At 46.4% G+C, this 21,399-nt stretch overlaps 1 protein-coding gene across 2 annotated transcripts; it reads left to right on the forward strand.

The window, feature by feature from the left end:
- The first annotated feature begins 1,221 nt into the window (after positions 1-1,221).
- On the forward strand, positions 1,222-11,920 carry Cfap107 (cilia and flagella associated protein 107). 2 transcript variants are annotated; one of them, XM_004657629.2, is made up of 4 exons: positions 1,222-1,332; positions 4,356-4,469; positions 10,172-10,349; positions 11,739-11,920. In XM_004657629.2, the coding sequence occupies exons 1-4, from the start codon at positions 1,222-1,224 to the stop codon at positions 11,918-11,920; spliced, it is 585 nt and encodes a 194-aa protein (XP_004657686.1). The 2 variants fall into 2 exon arrangements, with proteins under 2 accessions (XP_004657686.1, XP_045004701.1); XM_045148766.1 differs by lacking the exon at positions 4,356-4,469.
- The last annotated feature ends 9,479 nt before the right edge of the window (positions 11,921-21,399 follow it).

The raw sequence follows: 21,399 nt of genomic DNA on the forward strand, positions 1-21,399 counted from the left end.
CTTGGGGTTCGGGTAAACAATTCTATTACCAGGGATTTGGGACAGCCTAGTTGTGTGAGAGGCTATATTGTGGGAATGCCTACAGTATCTCAAATGCTGGACCATCCTGAGTGCCTCTGGACACCGGCCCCAGAAGAGCTTTCTCCTTTTTATACAGTCCAGGACCCCAGTCCATCTACAATTCCCACCTTAGTTAATATAATCAAGATAATCCTTCTTGTGCTTGCCTGCAAAGACTAAGGACCCATGTTCAATCTCTCTCTAGATCCCACATAAGCCAGACACACAAAGATGAGGCAAGCACAAGGCCGCACAGGCACACTAGGTGGTGCAAGTATCTGGAGTTCAATTGCAGTGACTAAAGCTCTGGCACACCAATTCTCTATAAATAACTAAATAAATGATAATCCCTCTGTATTGCAGTCAGGTTCGCATTGCTGGTAGAAATCACCCAACCAAGAGCAGCTTGTGAGAAAAAGAGATTTATTTTGGCTTACACACTCAAGAGGGAAGACCACGATGGCAGGGGAAACAATGGCACGAGCAGAGGGTGGACATCACCTCCTGACCCACATAAAGTGGACAACAGGAACAGGAGAGTGTGCCAAACACTGGCATGGGGAAACTGGCTATAACCTCCATAAGCCCGCCCCCAACAATACACTGCCTCCAGGAGGCTTTAATTTCCAATTGCCATCAGTTGGGGAACCTAGTATCCAAAACACGTAAGTTTATGGGGGACACCTGAATCAAACCACCACCCTCTGGGACAAACACAGAGGCTAACCTAAGCTGTGTATTCCTCACTGGAGATTCTATCCTGTCAAGTTAACAGTCAACACAGACCATCCCAGAGTGATGCCCGACAGAGCGCCAGGTCCCACTGCTTGTGTGGTCATGCGTCTTGGTTTGGCTTTTACGGGGTCAATTGTACTCTTGCAGAATCAGCCGTTTCCTTAGGGAGAATATTTGTCCCCAGAGTCTGTCACCATGGAGACAGTCAATAGTAGAGAATCTGAGATCATACCACTATCCACAGCGGGGGGCCAGTGACCTCTCGAGCCTTTTGTATTTCCTGCACATAGCTGAGTGTGATCCACTCCCCGCGCTGACAGGACCCACGAGGAGTCAAAGGCAGGCAGCTAAACGCTAGAAACCCCACAGTCCTTCCTCCTCCTCCCGAATCTGCCAAGTCAAGTGGACACTGGGTAGATCTTCGCTATGTTTGTGACGGCGGGGAGTCCCCAGCCATTCTCCACTCCAGGCTGGGCCATTGAGAAGAAATACTCAACCAGTGTGCTCACTGGAAACTGGGTAGAGGAAAGAAGGAAGGTAAGGGGGAGCTGACAGCAGCCAAGGGGTTGGGAGAAGGGGGGCAGGGGTGAGGCCCTTGCTACTTTCACAGCCTTATGAACACAGCACTGGGTCTGTATTCCACCTGGAGAAGATGCAGCCAGGCAGTCATCAAGGTCTCTGTCATATCTTGAAAACGCCATGGCAGGGGGCAACGTCACTGTGTCTCTCAGTGCCATTGCCACTGGAAGGTTTCTAGCCATCTGGACATTTCCTATTCCCAATCCCTCTGCACTTGAACTTAAAGAATATCAAGCCAGGCGTGGTGGCGCACGCCTTTAATCCCAGCACGCGGGAGGCAGAGGCAGGAGGATCGCCATGAGTTTGAGGCCACCCTGAGACTATATAGTGATTTCCAGGTTAGCCTGGGCTAGAGTGAAACTCTACCTTGAAAAACCAAAAACACAAAAAAAGAAAGAAAAGAAAATAAGAATCTCTATTCTCCCGGCCTGGCCCCTCGTCCTAGCATGTGGCATGCGCTGAAGCACGCGTGCCACCGCTGCCATGGCATGTGTGCATGTATTGCTGCTGCCCCACACTGTCCGACAGTCATGTCCTGTCTGCACCTTTCACTGTTCACTTTCTAAATGAAAAAGTAAGTTCTTGGTGTTACTTTGCCTGAATGGACTACTTGAAATTGAGCAGCGTGCTTGGTGGCCAGCAAAGCAAATCCTCGCCTAGACCTCCTCGGGTCTTTGGGAGAAATGAGCAAGGGAAAGGTGATAATCTACAACTGGCAGCTTTGATGTGGGGAGAATGGGGAAGGTTGTAGTGAAGGTTAATGGAGATATCTGACAATCAGAAATCATTTTCACAGAGACAATTAGCAGTCACCACTTTTCTTTCTTCCTTCCTTTCTTCCTTCTTTCCTTTCTTACTTCATTGCTCTCCTTCCTTTCCCTTCTTTCCTTCCTTCCTTTCCTTTCCCTTTCCTTCTCTCCTTCTTTCCCAGGTGTCCATTGATGCATGAACAGGTAAACAAAAGATGGTACATTATTCAGCCTTTACCAGGAAGGAAATTCTGAAATGTACTGCCATATGAGTGAACTCAGTAGGGCACACACATAAGACATGAGAGGGCTGGGGAGATGGCTCAGTGGTTAAGGGTTCAATTTCCCAGTACCTACATAAAGCCAGATGCACAAAGAGGCACATGTGTCTGAATTCATTTACACTAGCAAGAGGCTCTGGCACACCCAAACTCACTCTCTCTCAAATAAATAAATAAAAATATGTGGGTCAGGTATGGTGGCACATGTTTTTAATCCCAGCACTCAGGAGGCCCAGGTAGGTAGGAGGATCGCTGTGAGTTCAAGGCCAACCTGAGACTACATAGTGAATTCTAGGTCAGCCTGGGTTAGAGCAAGAACCTATTTTGAAAAAAAAAAATTTTTTTTTTAAGACATGAAAGTAGAAAGGGGATTAGTTAGGAAGAAGGGTTTAGTGGGAATGAAAGGGCAACAAGAAAGTAATAGGGGAGGGGCGGGGCGGGGCACGCGGTAGATGGGGAGCGCAAAGATGGAGCTGGCACCACTGGGCGAGAGCGTCCTGTTTGGGATGGAAGATCCTCTTCTTGACATCTCTGCGGTAGTCAACAAGGATGTCCTTGATGATGTCGGCAGCTGAACCCCAGGCTGCATGCGTGACAGACGAGAGTGCAATCACTGTCCTCGGTCCCATCTCTCAGCCTCTGGAGAGCGGGCTTCCATGGAGAGAAGTTCCACTTCTCTTTTTTTCTTTTTTCTTTGAGCGATAGACACAGAGAGAAAGACAGATAGAGGGAGAGAGAGAGAATGGGCGCGCCAGGGCTTCCAGCCTCTGCAAACGAACTCCAGACGTGTGCGCCCCCTTGTGCATCTGGCTAACGTGGGACCTGGGGAATCGAGCCTCGAACTGGGGTCCTTAGGCTTCACAGGCAAGCGCTTAACCGCTAAGCCATCTCTCCAGCCCAAGTTCCACATTTTGATGAAGTCTATTTTGTTTTTCTTTTGGTTTTTCTACTTCTACTATTGGATCTAAGAATCTAGTGTTAAATTTAAGGCTCTGTTCCTTTTCTATTTTTTTTAAAATTTTCATTTATGAGAGAGAGGAGAGAGAATGAATGAGAATGGGCACGCCAGGGCCTCCAGCTGCTGCAAATGAACTCCAGATGCATGCACCACTGTTCATCTGGCTTTACGTGGGTACTGGGGAATCAAACCCAGGCCATTAAGCTTTGTATGTGAAAATTAAATTGTCCCAATGCCAAAAGAAAAAAAAAGAAAAAGAAAGAAAGAAAGTAATAGGGGAGTCCAGACTGGGCTACAGAGTGAGTTTCAGGTCAATCTGGGCTTGAGTACCTTAAAAACATAAAGTAAAATAAAATAAGTAAAAGGGCAAATTCCTGAGCATGGTGGTGAACACCTGTGACCCCAGCACTCAAGAAGTGCTTATTTGGGAAGATCATGAGTTTGAAACTATCCTTGGCTATGGAATGAGGCTGTCTAAACAAAAACATGAAAGTTGTTTATATTTGATAGCTTACCATATTCAGTTCTAAGAACCTCAATTAGAAAGTGTGACATAAGAAAGCAAGCAGATGGGCCCGTCGCAGCTTTCCACGGGCACGGATGGCTTGCAGGCTCTTAGTTCACCTTCCTGTTTTGTGTGATGTCTCAGATTCCAGTGTATTTTTTCTTTTTTTTAAAAAAAATTTTATTTATTTGAGAGTGAGAGAGAAAGAGACAGATAGAGAATGAGCACTCCAGGGCCTCCAGCCACTACAAACAAACTCCAGGCACATGCACCACCTTGTGTATCTGGCTTTACGTGCGTAGTGGGAACTTGAACTTGGGACCTTAGGCTTGCCAGGCAAACGCCTTAACAGCGGAGCTAACTCTCCAGCCCCCAGCGTATCTTTCTTTTCTCTGCCATCCTTCCGAAGGCTCAGGAGGAGAAGGGACGCAGGAAGGAGTGTGAGAAGCAGTGAGTCAGAGGTTCTGTGACTATCTGATCTTTTCCAGTTCACCAGAGCCACTGAGGAGACTCCCCAGTGCATTTACAGAAAGGAGTATGTCCCCTTCCCAGGCCACAGGCTGGACCAGATCTCCAGGTGGTACTGGAAAAGGAGAATTGAGGTAAGAGACATATACTAGCAGGTAAGCGTATGCCAGGGTCTCCGAGATGGTGGCCCCTCTAGGAAGAAACAGCACAGAGGGCATCCCTTACATCAATCCCTCTGCATGCCACCCACCAGACACCCTGGGGACATCAATCTTGTCGCTGCTCATCCATGGGGCACAGTCCTGCTCTGTCCCTCCACACTCTGAGAATCCTAAGTGAGAATTCTGAGTGACTTCTGCCGGTTTGCTGCCCTTGGAGACAGCCTGTCTCCCTCCACCCAGCCCTACACCAAGAAGGGGTGCAAGGCTGGAGATCTGAATGGGAGCGTTTCAGAGTGGGAGGGGACGCAAGAGGGGACACCTCCGGGTACGGCAGCAGTGAGTGTCTTCAAACTGCATGGCTCGTTGGTGAGGGAACCAGCAGGGAGGTAGGTGGCTCTTCTGTAATTGTGTCAAGATGTCTGGGTTTTTTGTTGTTGTTGTCGTTATTGTTTGTTTGTTTGTTTTTGAATTGCAAGCAGAGAGAGACAGACTGAGGGAATGGGCATGCCAGGGCCTCCAGCCACTGCACACAAACTCCAGACACATGTGCCACTTTGTGCGTCTGGCTTTTTCTTTTTTTTTAAATGTGGGTACCGGGAAGGGAAGTGAGCCCAGGTCATTAGAGTTTACAGACAACTGCCTTAACTGCTAAAGCCATCTCTCCAGCCCTCAAGGTGTGTCTTGAATAATCTTTTTGTTTTTGTTTTTTAGAGGTAGGGTCTCACTCTAGTCCAGGCTGACCTGGAATTCATTATATAGTCTCAGAGTGGCCTCAAACTCATGGTGATCCTCCTTCCTCTGCTTCCTGAATGCTGGGATTAAAGGTGTATGCTACCATGCCCAGTTCTCTTGAGTGATCTTATCTCCCTCACCCATGTAAACTAAAGTTCCCAGACATAATTTTTTTAAAAAAAAGTCACACCTATGTTAAAAGTTGTATCTAGTGGCTCACAGTGGAAGTGTGTTGGGTCCATAACCCAGAGGCCAATAGATCAAGAAATTCTTCCAAGCTGGGCATAGTGGCGCACGCCTTCAAACCCAGTACTCGGGAGGCAGAGGTAGGAGGGGATCGCCTGAGACCTATAGAAGAGATTTCCCTGCTCTGCAGTAAACCGCCCACCTGATGTTCCCACTGGTGAGTTTGCAAAATGCCTTGAATTGTGTTCCAGTCTATAAATCTAATAGTTCACTAAACTTTTCCAAATTGCAACATGTCAGTTGGGGCAACTAGAATCCATGTTACCTGGGTATAGCAATTATCTTCTTGTTGCTGGGTCAAAACACCTGGCCAGAAGCAGCTTGTGGAAGGAAAACGTTTATTTCTGGCTTACAATTTTACAGCCCTACTGACACACCTCCTCCAGCAAGGCTCCACCACCCAAAGACTGGGTGGGGCGGGGGGAAAGGGGGTCGGGGATTAAGTATGAGGCTCACTTACAAACACCTGAGGCACTGGAGGACCTTTTACATTCAAATCACCACAATGGGCCATGATCTCTTGCTTTTGGCTCAACAATAAACTGCCTGTTATTCCCTCCAGGCGAGAGCTAGGTTTTACATTGATACCTACCAGAGATGACGGCTCATGTTCTCCCTTTGGGAATCTGTGGCATGAAAAATAGAGCCAGGCTCTCTGCCAGCATCCCTGAACCACACTGACATCCCCAGATTCTGCTGCCATCCTTGGACCACATTACCAGACTCTGCTGGCATCTCCGGAGCATACCAAAGCTTGTGACCTTCACCATTATGATGCTATAATGCATGCATAGAAGACACAAAGGCAGCCAGGCGTGGTGGCACACGCCTTTAATCCCAGCACTCCCAGCACTCGGGAGGCAGAGGCAGGAGGATCGCCGTGAGTTTGAGGCCACCCTGAAACTACATAGTGAATTCCAGGTCAGCCTGAGCCAGAGTGAGACCCTACCTCGAAAAACCAAAAAAAAAAAAAGAAGAAGAAGAAGAAGAAGAAGAAGAAGACACAAAGGCTAGAATGGAAGCAAGTCACATTTATTAATTTTTTTGTTCATTTTTATTTACTTATTTGAGAGTGACAGAGATAGAGAGAGAAGGAGGCAGATAGAGAGAGAGCGAATGGGCGCGCCAGAGCCTCCAGCCACTGCAAATGAACTCCAGATGCGTGCGCCCCCTTGTGCATCTGGCTTACATGGGTCCTGGGGAAATGAGCCTCGAACTGGGGTCCTTAGGCTTCGCAGGCAAGCACTTAACCGCTAAGCCATCTCTCCAGCCCGCAAGTCACATTCAGAAGCCACGACCTGATGCTCTAAACCGCTAATCACCCATGCATGTGAGGCCCTTAGCTCTGCTCGCACACATTAGAGCATGTGTCACCACTTCTAGGCCTTGTGTCTCAGATCAAATGTAGAACATTTGACAGGACTTTGGACTAGTTACAAGTCCAGACTCAGGGTTTAACACACAGTCTGGTTAAAATTAAGACATTCTAGTTTAGTGTGGTAGCACACGCCTTTAACCCCAGCACTTGGGCAGCTTAAGTAAGATGATCACAATGAGTTTGAAGCAAGTCTGGGATACAGAGTAAGTTCCAGGTCAATCTGGGCTAGAGTGAGAGCCTGCTTTAAAAAAAAAAAAAATTGGGCTGGAGAGATGGCTTAGCGGTTAAGCACTTGCCTGTGAAGCCTAAGGACCCCGGTTCGAGGCTCGGTTCCCCAGGTCCCACGTTAGCCAGATGCACAAGGGGTGCACGCACCTGGAGTTCGTTTGCAGAGGCTGGAAGCCCTGGCGCGCCCATTCTCTCTCTCTCCCTCTATCTGTCTTTCTCTCTGTGTCTGTCACTCTCAAATAAATAAAAATAAAAAAATTTAAAAATTAAAAAAAAAAAATTAAAGCCAGACATGGTGGCGCACGCCTAATCCTAGCACTTGGGAGGCAGAGGTAGGAGGATCACCATGAGTTCAAGGCCACCCTGAGACTACAGAGTGAATTCCAGGTCAGCCTGGGCTAGAATGAAACCCTACCTTGAAAAAACAACAACAAAAAACTTAAGTTCTTCTAACCCCAACACACACTGTGGTAGTTTGAATGAACAGTGTCTCCCATGGCATGACGTGTCTGAGATTAAGCTCATACTCAGTGCCCAGCTGGTGGGCGGTTTGGGGTTGGATCCTTGGGGGGTGCGCTGTGTGGCAGGGGTGGGCCTTGTTAAGTGACTCAGCCCAGCTGCCTCTTGCTAGAGCTATTTCACTCTCTTTCTGTGTCCAGCCAGGCGCTCCCCACCCAAATGACACTTCCCCTGGAGATTGTAAGCCAAAATAAACCCTTTACTTCCGTATGCTGCTCTTGGTCTGGTGTTTTGTCTCAGCAAAGAGACAGTAAATGACACACACATCAGACATTCTTTCCCAAAGATTCTGCTCCTGCACCAGGACGTAGCTCCCCACGTGGCCACTTCCACCACTGACAATGCTGCTCCCTTTGATTCCAGGTCCCAGGACAGCTTCCTCATCGTCTCCCATCTCCCCACACCCCTCTCGTCCCACACTCTTGCTTTCTTCCCTTAGGTAAATGCTGCACCTGCTTTCCAAACTGATCTTCCACAGAGCGGCTATAACTGTCCAAAGGCACTTTCCCTGAGGTTGTTGTTTTTTTGGGTTTTTTTGTTTTTTTTTCCAGGTAGGGCTTGCTCTAGCCCTGGAATCTACTGTGTAGTCTCAGACTGACCTCAAACTCACAGTGATCCTACTACCGCTGGCTCTCTAGTGCTGTGTTTAAAGGTGTGCAACACCATGCCCGGCTCCCCGAGTCTTTCTCCTACTCAAGTGTTAGCCCATGTTTTAAAATTTTTATATCATATTTAAAAATAATTTTTTAGGCTGAGCTAGAGCAAGACCCTATCTCACAAAAACAAAAATAAAATAAAATTATTGGGCTAGGAAGGTTGCTCAATGGTTAAAAGCCATTTCCTTGCAAAACCTGCCTGCCCAGGTTCAATTCCCTAATACCCACATAAAGCCAGATGCACAAAATGGTGCATGCATCTACAGTTTGTGTGCAGGGACAAAAGGCCCTAGTGTGCCCATTCTCTCTTTCTTCCTGCAAATAAATAAAATATCTTACATATTAGTTATGTATTTACAATAAAAAATATTGTTGTTGTTTATGTATTTGCAAGGAGAGACAGAGAGAGAATGGGTGCACCAGGGCCTTTCTCATTGCAAATGAACTCCAGATCCATGCACCACTTTGTACATCTGGCTTTATCTGGATTCTGGGAAATCAAATCCGGGTCAACAGACTTTGTAAGCAAACACCTTTAACCACTGACTGATTTCTCCAGACTCCTAATTTTCTATATCTAATGCTGTTTTTCTGGCAAATCTTATCCTGGAGAGACAATTTCTAGAGATAGTAAACTATGCTCATATTCAAATCAACCATTACAAAGTTCCCATTACCTACCTCCTTATCTAACCCAGACACCAGGCCCATATTGCCCTGCCCTAAATACCTCTGGAGCCTGATACTGAACAGCTAGAGATCCCCTCCACCCCCCCCCCACCCCACCCCCTGCTCCAGACAGCCCGGAGGCCTCTGAAATTACTCAAAGTATTCAATCCTAAACTTGCTCAGATATAACTCCCAGGAGAAGCAGTTCTAGTAATCCCAGAGGCCTTGCTCCTGGCCCTGATGGCCCTCTGCTGCCTCTTGTGGCCATGCATGCCATCGCATGGCCCCTGCCCCTGAGAAAAACTTTCTGAGACAATGGATTCCATGCTCTTCACCATCATTTCTGATTAAAATAGCGGGGCTGCACCCAGAACCCAAAGAAAATGCAATTTTAAAAATCTCCATTGAGATCTGTCCTGCAGCTCTGCAGCCTTCTGTGGGTGGGAAGACCTCCGGCTCACTGGCCACATTGGAATTCAACTGCCAGGCCCTGGCTGCGCTGATCATGGGAACTCTGCTTCGTGTTGGAGCCCACACCCGCTGGCATTGTGTTATGACTTATTTATGTAACTGCCACCTGAAGTCGGGGATGCAACATGTCTACAGCCTATGTCAGACATAGAAACCCACATCCTCTCCCCTGAATAAGCCCATTTTCCTAGGAAATAATTCCTTTCAGGGGTCAGGCCAAGAGGCTTTCCTTAAGAAAAGTACCAATTCAGGCAAGCATCCCAGAGTGAGGAGAACACAGCTCTCTTCTCCCTGTAAATAACTCCATGCCAAAGAAATCGCTCCTTTGTTTCCAACCACGGTAGCCATAAAACCCTTGCTGAAGGAAGGCAGTCCATGGCCCCCTTCTCTGGTTCTTCCCGCAGTACTTGATGGGAACATGAGGCGTCGCTCAAAGGGTGTCACATCAGATCACAAGTGTGCACCCTGGCTGCCTCTGACTCTACCCATTCAGCCGAGTGCCCCTGGCTTTAATTTGAATTTGCCACTGTAGCTCATTCTGGGGATGCATGGATTTGTATAGGCCCCGGGGGTCTTTTGTACAGAACAAAGCTAGCTGGGATATGTTACTGAAAACAAGACTGTCCAAGTGGGACAAATGATTGACTATGTCTCCAGTTTGGTGGCCCTTAGGGCTTGCTGCCAGGCCGTGGAGAATCTTTGCTTCAGCAGCACAGCTGCCTCTATCCTAGATGCTTTTCTCTGACAGGTAACACGGCCCCTATGTGTCCTTTCAGGGGCTCCCATACAAACATCTGATCACGCACCACCAGGAGCCCTCACACCGCTACCTGATCAGCACATATGATGACCACTACAACCGGCATGATTACAACCCAGGCTTGCCCGCCCTGCGCACCTGGAACAGACAGAAGTTGCTGTGGCTGCCAGAGAAGTCAGACTTCCCCCTTCTTGGTACTTTGATGACTCGGGCGCGTCCCTGTGTGGGTCTGTGAGAGCTCCACAAGCGCATGGGGCTGCGGGCTGATCTCATGAATGACAAGGATCCACGCAAGAACTCAGATCAGCAAGGAAAATGAGGTCATAGGGAAGTGAGCCCTGGTTTCTGCCCAGGGCTACCACCTGCCTTCTCCCCTTGACATCCAGGTTAATCCTGTCGTGACGCCCTCACGCAGGCACCCTGGTTGCTTGGAGCACAGGTGGCAATGTCGCCACATACTCCCTGCCAGGCAGTCTCTCTGCAAGGGACTGAATCCTTCCGGAGGGCATTCCTTGGTATAGTACCAGGGACCATAGTGGTGACAAATTCTTAGGACATTGGTGCTCCAGTGGGAGGCAGCTAAGACACCATGAACAAGCAAGATAAGACTGATGAGTAAGACACTTTCATACAGGGTTGTGTGCTGCGCAAAAACCAAAGGAGGGCTAGATGAGCTGGGCATGGGTAAAGTGCTTGCCTAGCATGTATGAATCCTTGAGCTCTATGCCCAGCATCACATAAACTAAGTGAGGTGGCACGTGCTATAGTCCCGGCACTCAGGCAGAGGAAGCAAGAGGATCAGAAGTTCAAGGTCATCAGAGTTTGATGACCAGCCTGGGCTACATGAGACCCTGTTTCAAAAGCAAACAAACAGGGCAGGGAGGATGGCTTAGCGGTTAAGGCGCTTGCCTGCAAAACCAAAGTACCTAGGTTCCATCCCCCAGATCAAACCATAAACCAGATGCACAAGGTGCCGCGTGCATCTGGAGTTCGGGCATGCCCGTTCTCTCTGATAAATTTGTCTCTCAGATAAATAAATAAAGATTTAAAAAAAAATAAGAAAGAAAACAAGAAACAAATGAACAAACAAGGCTGGGCATGGTGGCACATACCACCGATCCCAGCACTTGAAAGGCTAAGGTAAAAGGATCTCCATGAATTTAAGGCCAGCTAGGCCATAGAATGTAGTCCGGGTCAGCCTGGGCAAGAGGGAGATTCTGCTTCAAAAAATTCAAAACAAGGCGGAGAGATGGCTTAGCAGTTAAGACACTTGCCTGTGAAGCCTAAGGACCCATGTCTGACTCTCCAAGTCCCACGTAAGCCAGACACACAAGGTGATGCAAGCATGCAAAGTCACACATGTGCACAAGGTGGTGCACTCATCTGGAGTTTGATTGCAGTGGCTGAGACCCTGGTGTGCCAACTCTCAATCTCCCTCATAATAAAAATTACAAAATCAATCAAAACAAAACAGTAATAGATAGGACTTCTTTTGTGCCATCTCTGGCCTCTGTGCCTGCAGGGCCCCCACCACCTGTTCTTTGTTCCACTTTGAAGTCACTCTGACCTGGCTTCTCTTGCAGCTCCGCCTACAAACTATGGACTCCTGGAGCAGCTGAAGCAGAAGTGGCAGGCCCCCAGGGATGGACTGAAGGAAAGCATCTACACGTCATCCTACCCCGTGCCACCACTGTGCGCTCTGTCCAGGCGGGAGCACGCCATCCCTGTCCCTCCCCCTCGCCTCACCCCCACCCCACACTTCTGAGAGCTGAGCCCATGGCAGCCAGGCCAGAACCAGCTGAAGACCCACGACCACACTGGACTTGCCAGACAGCACTGAGCTGCGGAGGTACCCAGAGTATTAAATGAGGCCCACCGGAGGGGCTCTTGGACCCATGGTCTGTACTTTATTGTACATTTGCCCCAGGCCCGCAGGTTCCTTTCTCTGCTCCATAATGAAACACCTGGTATATGAAGAAGACAGGTCGGCAGTGTCAGAGAAAACAAAAGCTTTTAAGTTCTAGTCCCTCCATTTCACAGGAGGGGAAACTGAGGTTCGGAAGGGGTCATAGATTCCCTCAAGTTCTCACAACCTGGTATGCACTCTCACGGAATATCTGGTCCATGGAGACCCATCAGCAAAACCCAGGACACGGAGACTCTGGAATGGGGAGGGGAGCGGATGTTAAGGCAGGAGTCTGGCTTCTTGTTGCAGGGCCTGGGGAAGATGCGTGCTGGCCTAGGAAAAGGAAAGACACTGGGCATCTCCCTACTGCCTCTGTGTGCTCAAATCTTCTTAGGGAGTGGGGAGGAGAAAGCCTTCTGATAAGAGACTTGGAATGAAGGTGGCTCTCCTGACACAAGAACATGGATTCTGTTCTCACCCAGGACAGGAATCCACCTGCCCTGGTGACCAGACACAGGCTGAGAACGCCACTCTCCTGCTCCTCCTCTTCCCTCTGAGGTTCTGACATTTACAGCCCTGTCAGTCTTCCCTGCTGGTTGGGCTTAGCTTGATTTTGAGACTGGATCTCACGTACCCCAGGCTAGTATTGAACTCTCTGTGTGACTGAGAATGACCTTGAACTTCTGGTCCTCCTGTCGCTACCTCCCGAGTGCTGAGATTACAGTCATGTGCCACCACACCTGGTTTACAGCCCATCTCATAAGATCATTCTCTGTCATCTGCCCCTGACCACACCCCAGCTGTCTGTATCTAGGACTGCAGGCCCACTGAGCTGTAGACTTTTGGTGCTTGGCAATCTTTGACTTAATAAGTAACCTATAGTCTTGGAGCGACTCTTCTTTGACCCTCACTTTATTCTTTTGAGTCTCTGTTGTGCTGTGCCCCAAAAACCCCCCTCCAAGTGGACTGACGAGTCCCAGTTCCCAGGTCACCCTGTTTGTCCCAGACCTCAGCACCTCCCACTCTGGCAAGGAGAAAAGTGCCTCCCTTCACTTCCTCCTGCCACCTTCAGAGAGTGAGCACCTTCCTCTGCTGCTCTGCTCATAAGAACTACGTGCACGCATCAATCCATCTGTGGTGGCTTGATGCAGGTGATGATCCCATAAACTTAGGTGTTCTGAATGCTAGGTTCCCAGCTGATGGAGATGTGGGAATTAATGCCTCCTGGAGGCGGTGTGTTGTTGGGGGCGGGCTTATGGGTGTTACAGCCAGTGTCCCCTTGCCAGTGTTTGGCATACTCTCCTGTTCCTGTTATTGCCCACCTGATGTTGGCCAGGAGGTGATGTCCACTCTCTGCTCATGCCATCATTTCCCTGTGCCATCGTGGAGCTTCCCCTCAAGCCTGTAAATCAAAATAAACCTTTTTTTTTTTTCCCACAAGCTTCTCTTGGTTGGGTGATTTCTGCCAGCAATGCGAACCTGACTGCAACACCATCCATCCTATCCCATCCATCCATCTGCTGTCCACCTACCTAATCATTCTACCCATCCATTCATTCTATCCATTCATCCATCTATATATACATCCTCCACCCATCCACCCATTCCATCCATCTGTCCTTCCATCCATCCATTCCATTCTATCCATTTGTCCATCCCATCCACCCATCCACCAGCCCATCCATTTATCCATTTGTCTATCTATTCATCCATTCCACCCATCCATCATCTGTCCATCCATCCATCCTATCCCACCCATCCGTCCATCCATCCACTATCCCAGCAGGGTCAACACAATTGGCTCTGCTAGATCACCTGATGTGTTCACGTGTGCTCATTTGCCATCAAAACAAATTATTTTTCTGTTTTTCAGAAAATTCAATGAATAGATAAAACTACTCTTCCATGCATCTTTCCCCTGCTTTTTTGTTTTCAAGGCAGGGTCTCACTAGTCCAGGCTGACCTGGAATTCACTATGTAGTCTCAGGGTGGCCTCAAACTCATGGCTATCTCCTACCTCTGCCTCCCAAGTGCTGGGACTAAAGGGTGCACACCACCACACCCAGCTTCCCTTGCTTTTTTAAATATCTGTACTACATTCTAGCAAATAGTGAAAGAGAAAGAGAGATTGATCTGAATTTAGTACTGAGAATTGAATGGGCCCAGGAAATGGGTCTCTCCCTTAGGACTAATTACTTCATTGACTCATCACCACCATGTTCTGAGGTCAGGATAATGAGGGTTTTACAGATGAGGTCATGAGGATGAACTGAGTGGCCTGTGGCACACAGAGCTGGGTTTCACATTTGCCCACACGTGTGCACACTAAGCCCTTGTCCCTGTGCTTCTCCACAGAAGTGACAGTAGAGATCCCAGGGCCTTTGTGCGCTTGGCTCGTGGACTTGCGCGTGTTTGGACAATGCTTCTCGTGCTGCGGGCACACGACGTGGCTCAGCATTTGAAGCCTTTTCCCAGGATCCCTGCAGGACTCGGGCCTCTGGCACTTGGGTAGCGCAACACCTAACCAAGTCCCTCCGGTTCCTTCCTTGTTCCTCCAAGTGTCTGTTTAGACATGCTGTCTTCCCTCCTGACCAGAAGTTAGGTGCTGGCACAAACTAAGGGTTCAGTACACTGACAGAAGGAAAAAGGGAGGGGGTGAATATCAAGAGATGGGGGAACAAGGGTTTTAATTGTCAAGTACTAACCTACAGTGCCACCAAAACCCATGTCATTCAGGGATCCCCATTGCAAATTAATGTAGAAGTCTTCCTTCCGTGTAAGTTCTCTGGAACTTTTTTTGTGTTCAGATTTTTTTTTTCTACATATCATCTTGATTTGGAAGGTATTAGCTGCTGGAGGTTTGAGACCTGGTCTTTTTCATTCTTGTCTAAATTAGCTAATAAGTATGTGAGTACCAGATACCAATGGAGCACCAAGCAGGTATTCCACTTGAGAAATCATGAACACTGGTTGTGCATATGTAAATGAAAACAAATATTGATATTCTATTTTAGGCCCACATAAAACTTAAACCAAAAGATAAAATGACTTTATGCAGGGGTTCCCTAGGTGCAAGAATACAGACAACTTAACAGCAGACTCTCAAGCATAAAAAGTGAATGTATACCTAAAAAGATCTGATGTCATTTGTTGGGTTGCCCCACACTACAATCCATAAAACAGGTCACTGTAAATTATTTACAAATGATAAGCCATTAGAAGTCCAATGTGGTAGAGAAGATAATATTCCAAATGTAAAACAAAATTCTTCAAAGTGGCTATAATGAAAGATAGAGCAATAGTCATTTTGTAAAATGAATTCTATCTAACAGTGTAGTAACCCATAAAATGAAATGGTGTTCTCTCTGTGTATGACAATGCTGATGATATCTAATATATAATTCCACTGCTGTCAGGAACAGGTAGAATTTGTGGAGAAAAAAAATACCACTTTATATAGCTCATACATATGATTTTACATAGAAATATTCATTTAGTTTAACCAAAATAACATTTTAGAAAAATGAAATGGGGGCAGTTATACTTTTGGTGACTTATATTTTCAGTGACAAAGTATTTCTCATATATCTTAAAATATATGGACAGGAGAATGAAACATTTGCATTATCTCAACAATACTTGACAAATGTTTACCTTGCTTATTTTGTTTCTATAATATAAAACTAAAAATAAATGCTAGGAAGTAGAATTTCTATTAGATATATGTCCTTGCAGATTACTAGAAATGTACATTCTTGGTTCTCTTCACATTTGCAAACACCAAATTCTTAGAATTGTATAATCTTGTTTAAGACCAAACATCTCAAGCAACTACAGTAAAATCATGCCACTTGTTTAGAGTTTTGTAGTTTACACTGCATTGTACAATATGGTCCTTTCCTATTATCCAGTACTTACAATGTACTATACATAAGAGATGATTTGTCTTGTGAGAATATTGGGAACTTAGCGGTTTTCAGAGTATAAAATGCTGCTAAAAGTTTTTTTTAAAAAAAAAAGACTCAAATTATCATTTGCACTTATTCACTTCACACGAAGCCAACAAACCAGAAACCAGGGGTCTGTTCCATAAATATTATTGTGCTAATTTTCATGAGAATGATTTGCTGACATCTTCTACTTCTTGTGCCAGGCACTTGCTGGGCATATCCCAATGATCCTGACATCTCATTATTGAAATCCCAAATAAACTACCTTGTCAAAAAATAAAAAAACCTTCATATATGCTAACAACAAACACACAGAGGATGAAATCAGAAAATCACTCACATTCACAATTGCATCAAAAAAAAATAAAGTACCTTGGAATAAACCTAACCAAGGAAGTAAAGAATCTATACAATGAGAACTTTAAAACACTCAAGCAAGAAATTGCAGAAGACACTAGAAAGTGGAGAAACATCCCTTGTTCCTGGATTGGAAGAATCAATATCGTGAAAATGGCAATCTTACCTAAAGCAATCTACACATTTAATGCAATCCCTATCAAAATTCCAAAGGCTTTCTTCATGGAAATAGAAAAAACAATCCAAAAATTCATTTGGAATCACAAAAAACCTCGAATATCTAAAATAATACTGAGCAACAAAAAAGAGGCTGGTGGTATCACCACACCTGATTTTAACCTATACTACAGAGCCATAGTAACAAAAACAGCATGGTACTGGCACAAAAACAGACATGCAGATCAGTGGAACAGAATAGAGGACCCAGATGTAAGCCCAAGTAGCTATAGCCACCTGATATTCGATAAAAATGCCAAAAATACTCATTGGAGAAGAGACAGCCTCTTCAGCAAATGGTGTTTTGAAAACTGGATATATATCTGCAGAAGGATGAAAATAGATTCTTCTCTCTCGCCATGCACAAGAATTAAGTCCAAATGGATTAAAGACTTTAACATCAGACCGGAAACTCTGAAACTGCTAGAGGAAAAAGTAGGGGAAACCCTTCAACATATTGGTCTTGGCAAAGACTTTCTGAATACAACCCCAATTGCTCAGGCAATAAAACCACAGATTAACCACTGGGACCTAATGAAATTACAAAGATTTTGCACCGCAAAGGACACTGTGAAAAAAGCAAAGAGGCAACCTACAGAATGGGAAAAAATCTTCGCCAGCTATATATCTGATAAAGGATTAATATCTAGGATATACAAAGAACTCAAAAAGTTAAATAATAAGGAATCAAACAAGCCAATCAAAAAATGGGCTATGGAGCTAAATAGAGAGTTCTCAAAGGAAGAAATACGAATGGCATATAAGCATCTAAAAAAATGTTCTACGTCACTAGTCATCAGGGAAATGCAGATTACAACTACATTGAGATTCCATCTCACTCCTGTCAGATTGGCCACCATCATGAAAACAAATGATCATAAATGTTGGTGGGGATGTGGAAAAAAAGGAACCCTTCTGCACTGCTGGTGGGAATGCAATCTGGTCCAGCCATTGTGGAAAACAGTGTGGAGGTTCCTAAAACAGCTAAAGATTGATCTACCATATGACCCAGCTATAGCACTCCTAGGCATATATCCAAAAGACTCATCACATTTCCTTAGAAGTATGTGCTCAACCATGTTTATTGCTGCTCAATTTATAATAACTGGGAAATGGAACCAGCCTAGATGTCCATCAACAGATGAGTAGATAATGAAGATGTGGCACATTTATACAATGGAGTTCTACTCAGCGGTAAAGAAAAATGAAGTTATGAAATTTGCAGAAAAATGGATGGACCTGGAAAGTATTATACTAAGTGAGGTAATCCAGACCCAGAAAGCCAAGCGCCACATGTTCTCTCTCATATGTGGATCCTAGCTACAGATGACTGGGCTTCTGAGTGAGAATGAAAATACTTAGTAGCAGAGGCCAGTAAGTTAAAAAGGAGACATAAAGGGTAGAGAAAGGAAGGGAGGAGGGTACTTAATAGGTTGATATTGTGTATATGTAATTACAATGATTGTAATAGGGAGGTAATATGATGGAGAATGGAATTTCAAATGGGAAAGTGTGGGGGTGGGGAGGGAGGGAATTACCATGGGATATATTTTATAATCATGGAAAATGTTAATAAAAATTTTAAAAAAAAAAAGAGAGATGGGGGAACAGTAAGCACTTCTCTTAATGTTCGTACCCATATATTAATGCTACTCTCACTTTTTTTTTTTTTTTTTCAAGGTAGGGTCTTACTGTAGCTCAGGCTGACCTGGAATTCACTATGTAGTCTCAGGCTTGCCTCAAACTCACGACGATCCTCCTACCTCTGCCTCCCAAGTGCTGGGATTAAAGGTGTGTGGGCCCCCATGCCCGGCGTACCCTCACTTTTGATTAGAGAAGCTTCTCTTTTCAAATGGCAGTGACCTTGGGATGACTCAGGAGACACCATGGTGCTGAGAAGTGACAGAGGAGTACTCAGAACTGCAATATCTCTATCACACCTTCCAAGGCTCAAGGTCCATTGCGGAAGAGGTGTCAGGAAGCATGTAAGAGCCAAAGGAAGGGTAGGACTCCTTACAACATGCTCCTCCAAACACAAAATGGCCTGGCTATCCATGACCTCACAGTGTCTGACACTACCTACACAAGACCATCATATAGGAGGAAAAGATCATGACATCAAAATACAAGAAAGCCTAATTGAGAGCGGGAGGGGATATGATGGAGAGTGGAGTTTCAAAGCAGAAAGTGGGGGAAGAGAGGGAATTACCATGGGATATTTTTTATAATCATGGAAGTTGTTAATAAAAAAAGAGAGAGTGATGGGGAAAGAAGAGCTCTGGAAGATGCTGGGAGGTGGAACAGAGCTGCTCTTCCCTGTCCAACACCCAGCAATATTCTGCTGAGCTGTGATGGAGCCGGATGCTGACCACAGCAATAAAGAAAGAAAGAACTTTCAGAGAGGTACTGAGGGACAGACTTGCGGGACCAGAGACTTTGAGGAGATCACTGGAGTGTACCAGAGTAATGTGGTGCCATGGGAGCCTCACTAGGGGCCTCTGCTCCAGCCAGGTAAGGCCAAAGAAGGTTTTTCCAATGGAGGGATGTGTAAGCCAATGCCAGCAGGCCGAAAGAACAGGCAAGGAGGGAAAGAGAAAGAGTGGCTTGGACCACAGGAAGAGCATGTGTGAGGCTCTGCAATGGGAGGCTCTTCAGCGGGTGTGAAAAGCCCAGCAAATTGATGTATTAGTTGTCTATGGGTGCCATAACAATACACCACAATCAGCTGGACGTAGTGGCGCACACCTTTAATCCCAGCACTCAGGAGGCAGAGGGAGGAGAATCTCCGTGAGTCTGTGACCACCTGGAAATGACATGATGAATTCCAGGTCAACCTGGGCTAGAGCGAGACCCTACCTTGAAAGAAAATAAAACAGCACAATCTGTGGACAGTCTAGAAGGCATTTGTGGTGCTGCCTTCCTACTGGAGGGTCCTGGGATAAATTCGTCCTGTGCCTTTTCCAGCTGCCAAGCTACACTTGGCTATCTCTAGTGCCAGCAGTGGAGCCTGCATACCCTCTGTCTCTCCTCACCACAACCACCGTGGTCACATGGCTTCAAAGGATAATCATCCTGCCCATGGTCTTCCAGTTGTCACATCTACCAAATTGCTTCTGAACAGAACCTCACATCATCACAGGCATAATGGATAAAGATGTGACCATTTCGGGCATGACCATTTTGTCACCTCATTAGAACATGTCCTTCCCAGGCCTTGATTTCTTCAGCTGAAAAATGGAGCATCTCAAAAGGGGCTGGGGAACATAGCTCAGTGGTTAAAGGGACTTGTTTGCAAAGCCTGTCTGTCTGGGTTCAATCCCCAGTACCCACACAAAGCTGGACACAAAGTGGCCAAAGTAGCACATGCATCTGCAATCCCAGCATGGCCACAGCAACGGGAGGCAGAGCCCTGAAGATCCAAAGCTCCAGGGCCAGACTCAGTTGCAACAGCAAGAGACACACCTCAGAGACAATGAAGCAAGACAACTCTTTCTGACCCTCACACGTGTGCCATGGTATGTGCACTCCTACATACACATAAACACTCACACACACAAAATAAGATCAATAAAAAAGGGCTGGAGAGGTGGCTTAGTGGTTAAAGCACTTGCCTATGAAACCTAAGGACCCAGGTTCGATTCCCCAGGACCCACATGAGCCAGCTGCACAAGGTGGCACATGTGTCTGCAGGTCATTTGCAGTGGCCAGAGGCCCTGGAGCACCCATTCTCTGTCTCTACCTGCCTCTCTTTCCCCAGTAAATAAAATATTTTTAAAAACAATAGAAATGCATCTCAAAGGACCCTGAGGAAGAAGCAGAAGACTGGACCCCATTTACTCCTGAATCCCACTTTCCGGCTGGCATAGCCTGACTACGTGCATTCTGGAAACCCAGCTCCCCAATTTCCCAGGAGGAATCCTCCCACTCGTTGCTCACTACAGGAATTTTCCCACCAGGTTTTATTCCCCTCTCTGTGTAAAACTCCAGCTTCAGGTCAAGGTCCTCAGGGCCACCTCCAGATAGCCCCATGCTGCCCATGGTGTGTGCATGCTAGGATCTCCCTGCCAGGCAGCCCGAGGCCTTTCTGAATGGTGTTCTTGGTTCTCCTAACTCCTTCCTGGAACTGAGAGGCTCCCTGGACCTGCTATGTGACAACCCTACTCACATCTGCCAATCAAATGAGGCCTTAGTAAGCCCTGTTCCTGAAGACACTTAGCCTCACCTCCCTCACCTCATGGCCCCCCAGTGAGATCCTCCACAGCACCCATTTATGGGTTCACAGTGCCCCTGGTAGCTTTGGATGCAAGCGCATCCTAAGATTCCTGGAGGCCTACAAGAGAGAGAATGGGACTCTGGGTTTCAAAGGGACTCTGGGTTTAAAAAGACCTTGGGGGAAAGTGTGGGTGGGGGGAAGAGAGAGCATTACCATGGGGTATTTTTTATAATCATAGAAAATGTTAATAAAAATTGTGAAAAGAAAAAATAAATAAATAAATAAAAATAAAAAGACCTTGGAAGAGGCCAAGGAAGATTACTCAGAGAGAAAAGCAAAACCAGTCCTAGCTGGGGTTGCATCTGTTCCCTGGGTTATGGCAACAGCTTCAGGATGGGCCCCTTTCTGCTTTTCACTGAGCAAGATGTGCCCACTTGTGCAACAGAGGCATGAACGCTACGGAAGTAACCAACCACTCTCTGATTGGATTGGAGGCCCGCTCCATAGGAAGGACTTCATGCCTGATACTGTAAACCTGGCCAAAAGCCTATCTCAAGAGACATAGACCCTAAGGGGGAAAGTACTACTGTGATTGAGCATTT

The sequence above is a fragment of the Jaculus jaculus genome, chromosome 5 (assembly GCF_020740685.1).
Source record: "Jaculus jaculus isolate mJacJac1 chromosome 5, mJacJac1.mat.Y.cur, whole genome shotgun sequence".
Taxonomy (NCBI): domain Eukaryota; kingdom Metazoa; phylum Chordata; class Mammalia; order Rodentia; family Dipodidae; genus Jaculus; species Jaculus jaculus.

What these genes read in the sequence shown, in the direction of transcription:
- Cfap107 (XM_004657629.2), top strand. Translation starts at nt 1,222, where the DNA reads ATGTTTGTGACGGCGGGGAGTCCCCAGCCATTCTCCACTCCAGGCTGG. An exon ending in GGGTAGAGGAAAGAAGGAAG is followed by an intron (nt 1,333 to 4,355) that starts GTAAGGGGGAGC and finishes GATCTTTTCCAG; the next exon opens with TTCACCAGAGCCACTGAGGA. An exon ending in ACTGGAAAAGGAGAATTGAG is followed by an intron (nt 4,470 to 10,171) that starts GTAAGAGACATA and finishes GTGTCCTTTCAG; the next exon opens with GGGCTCCCATACAAACATCT.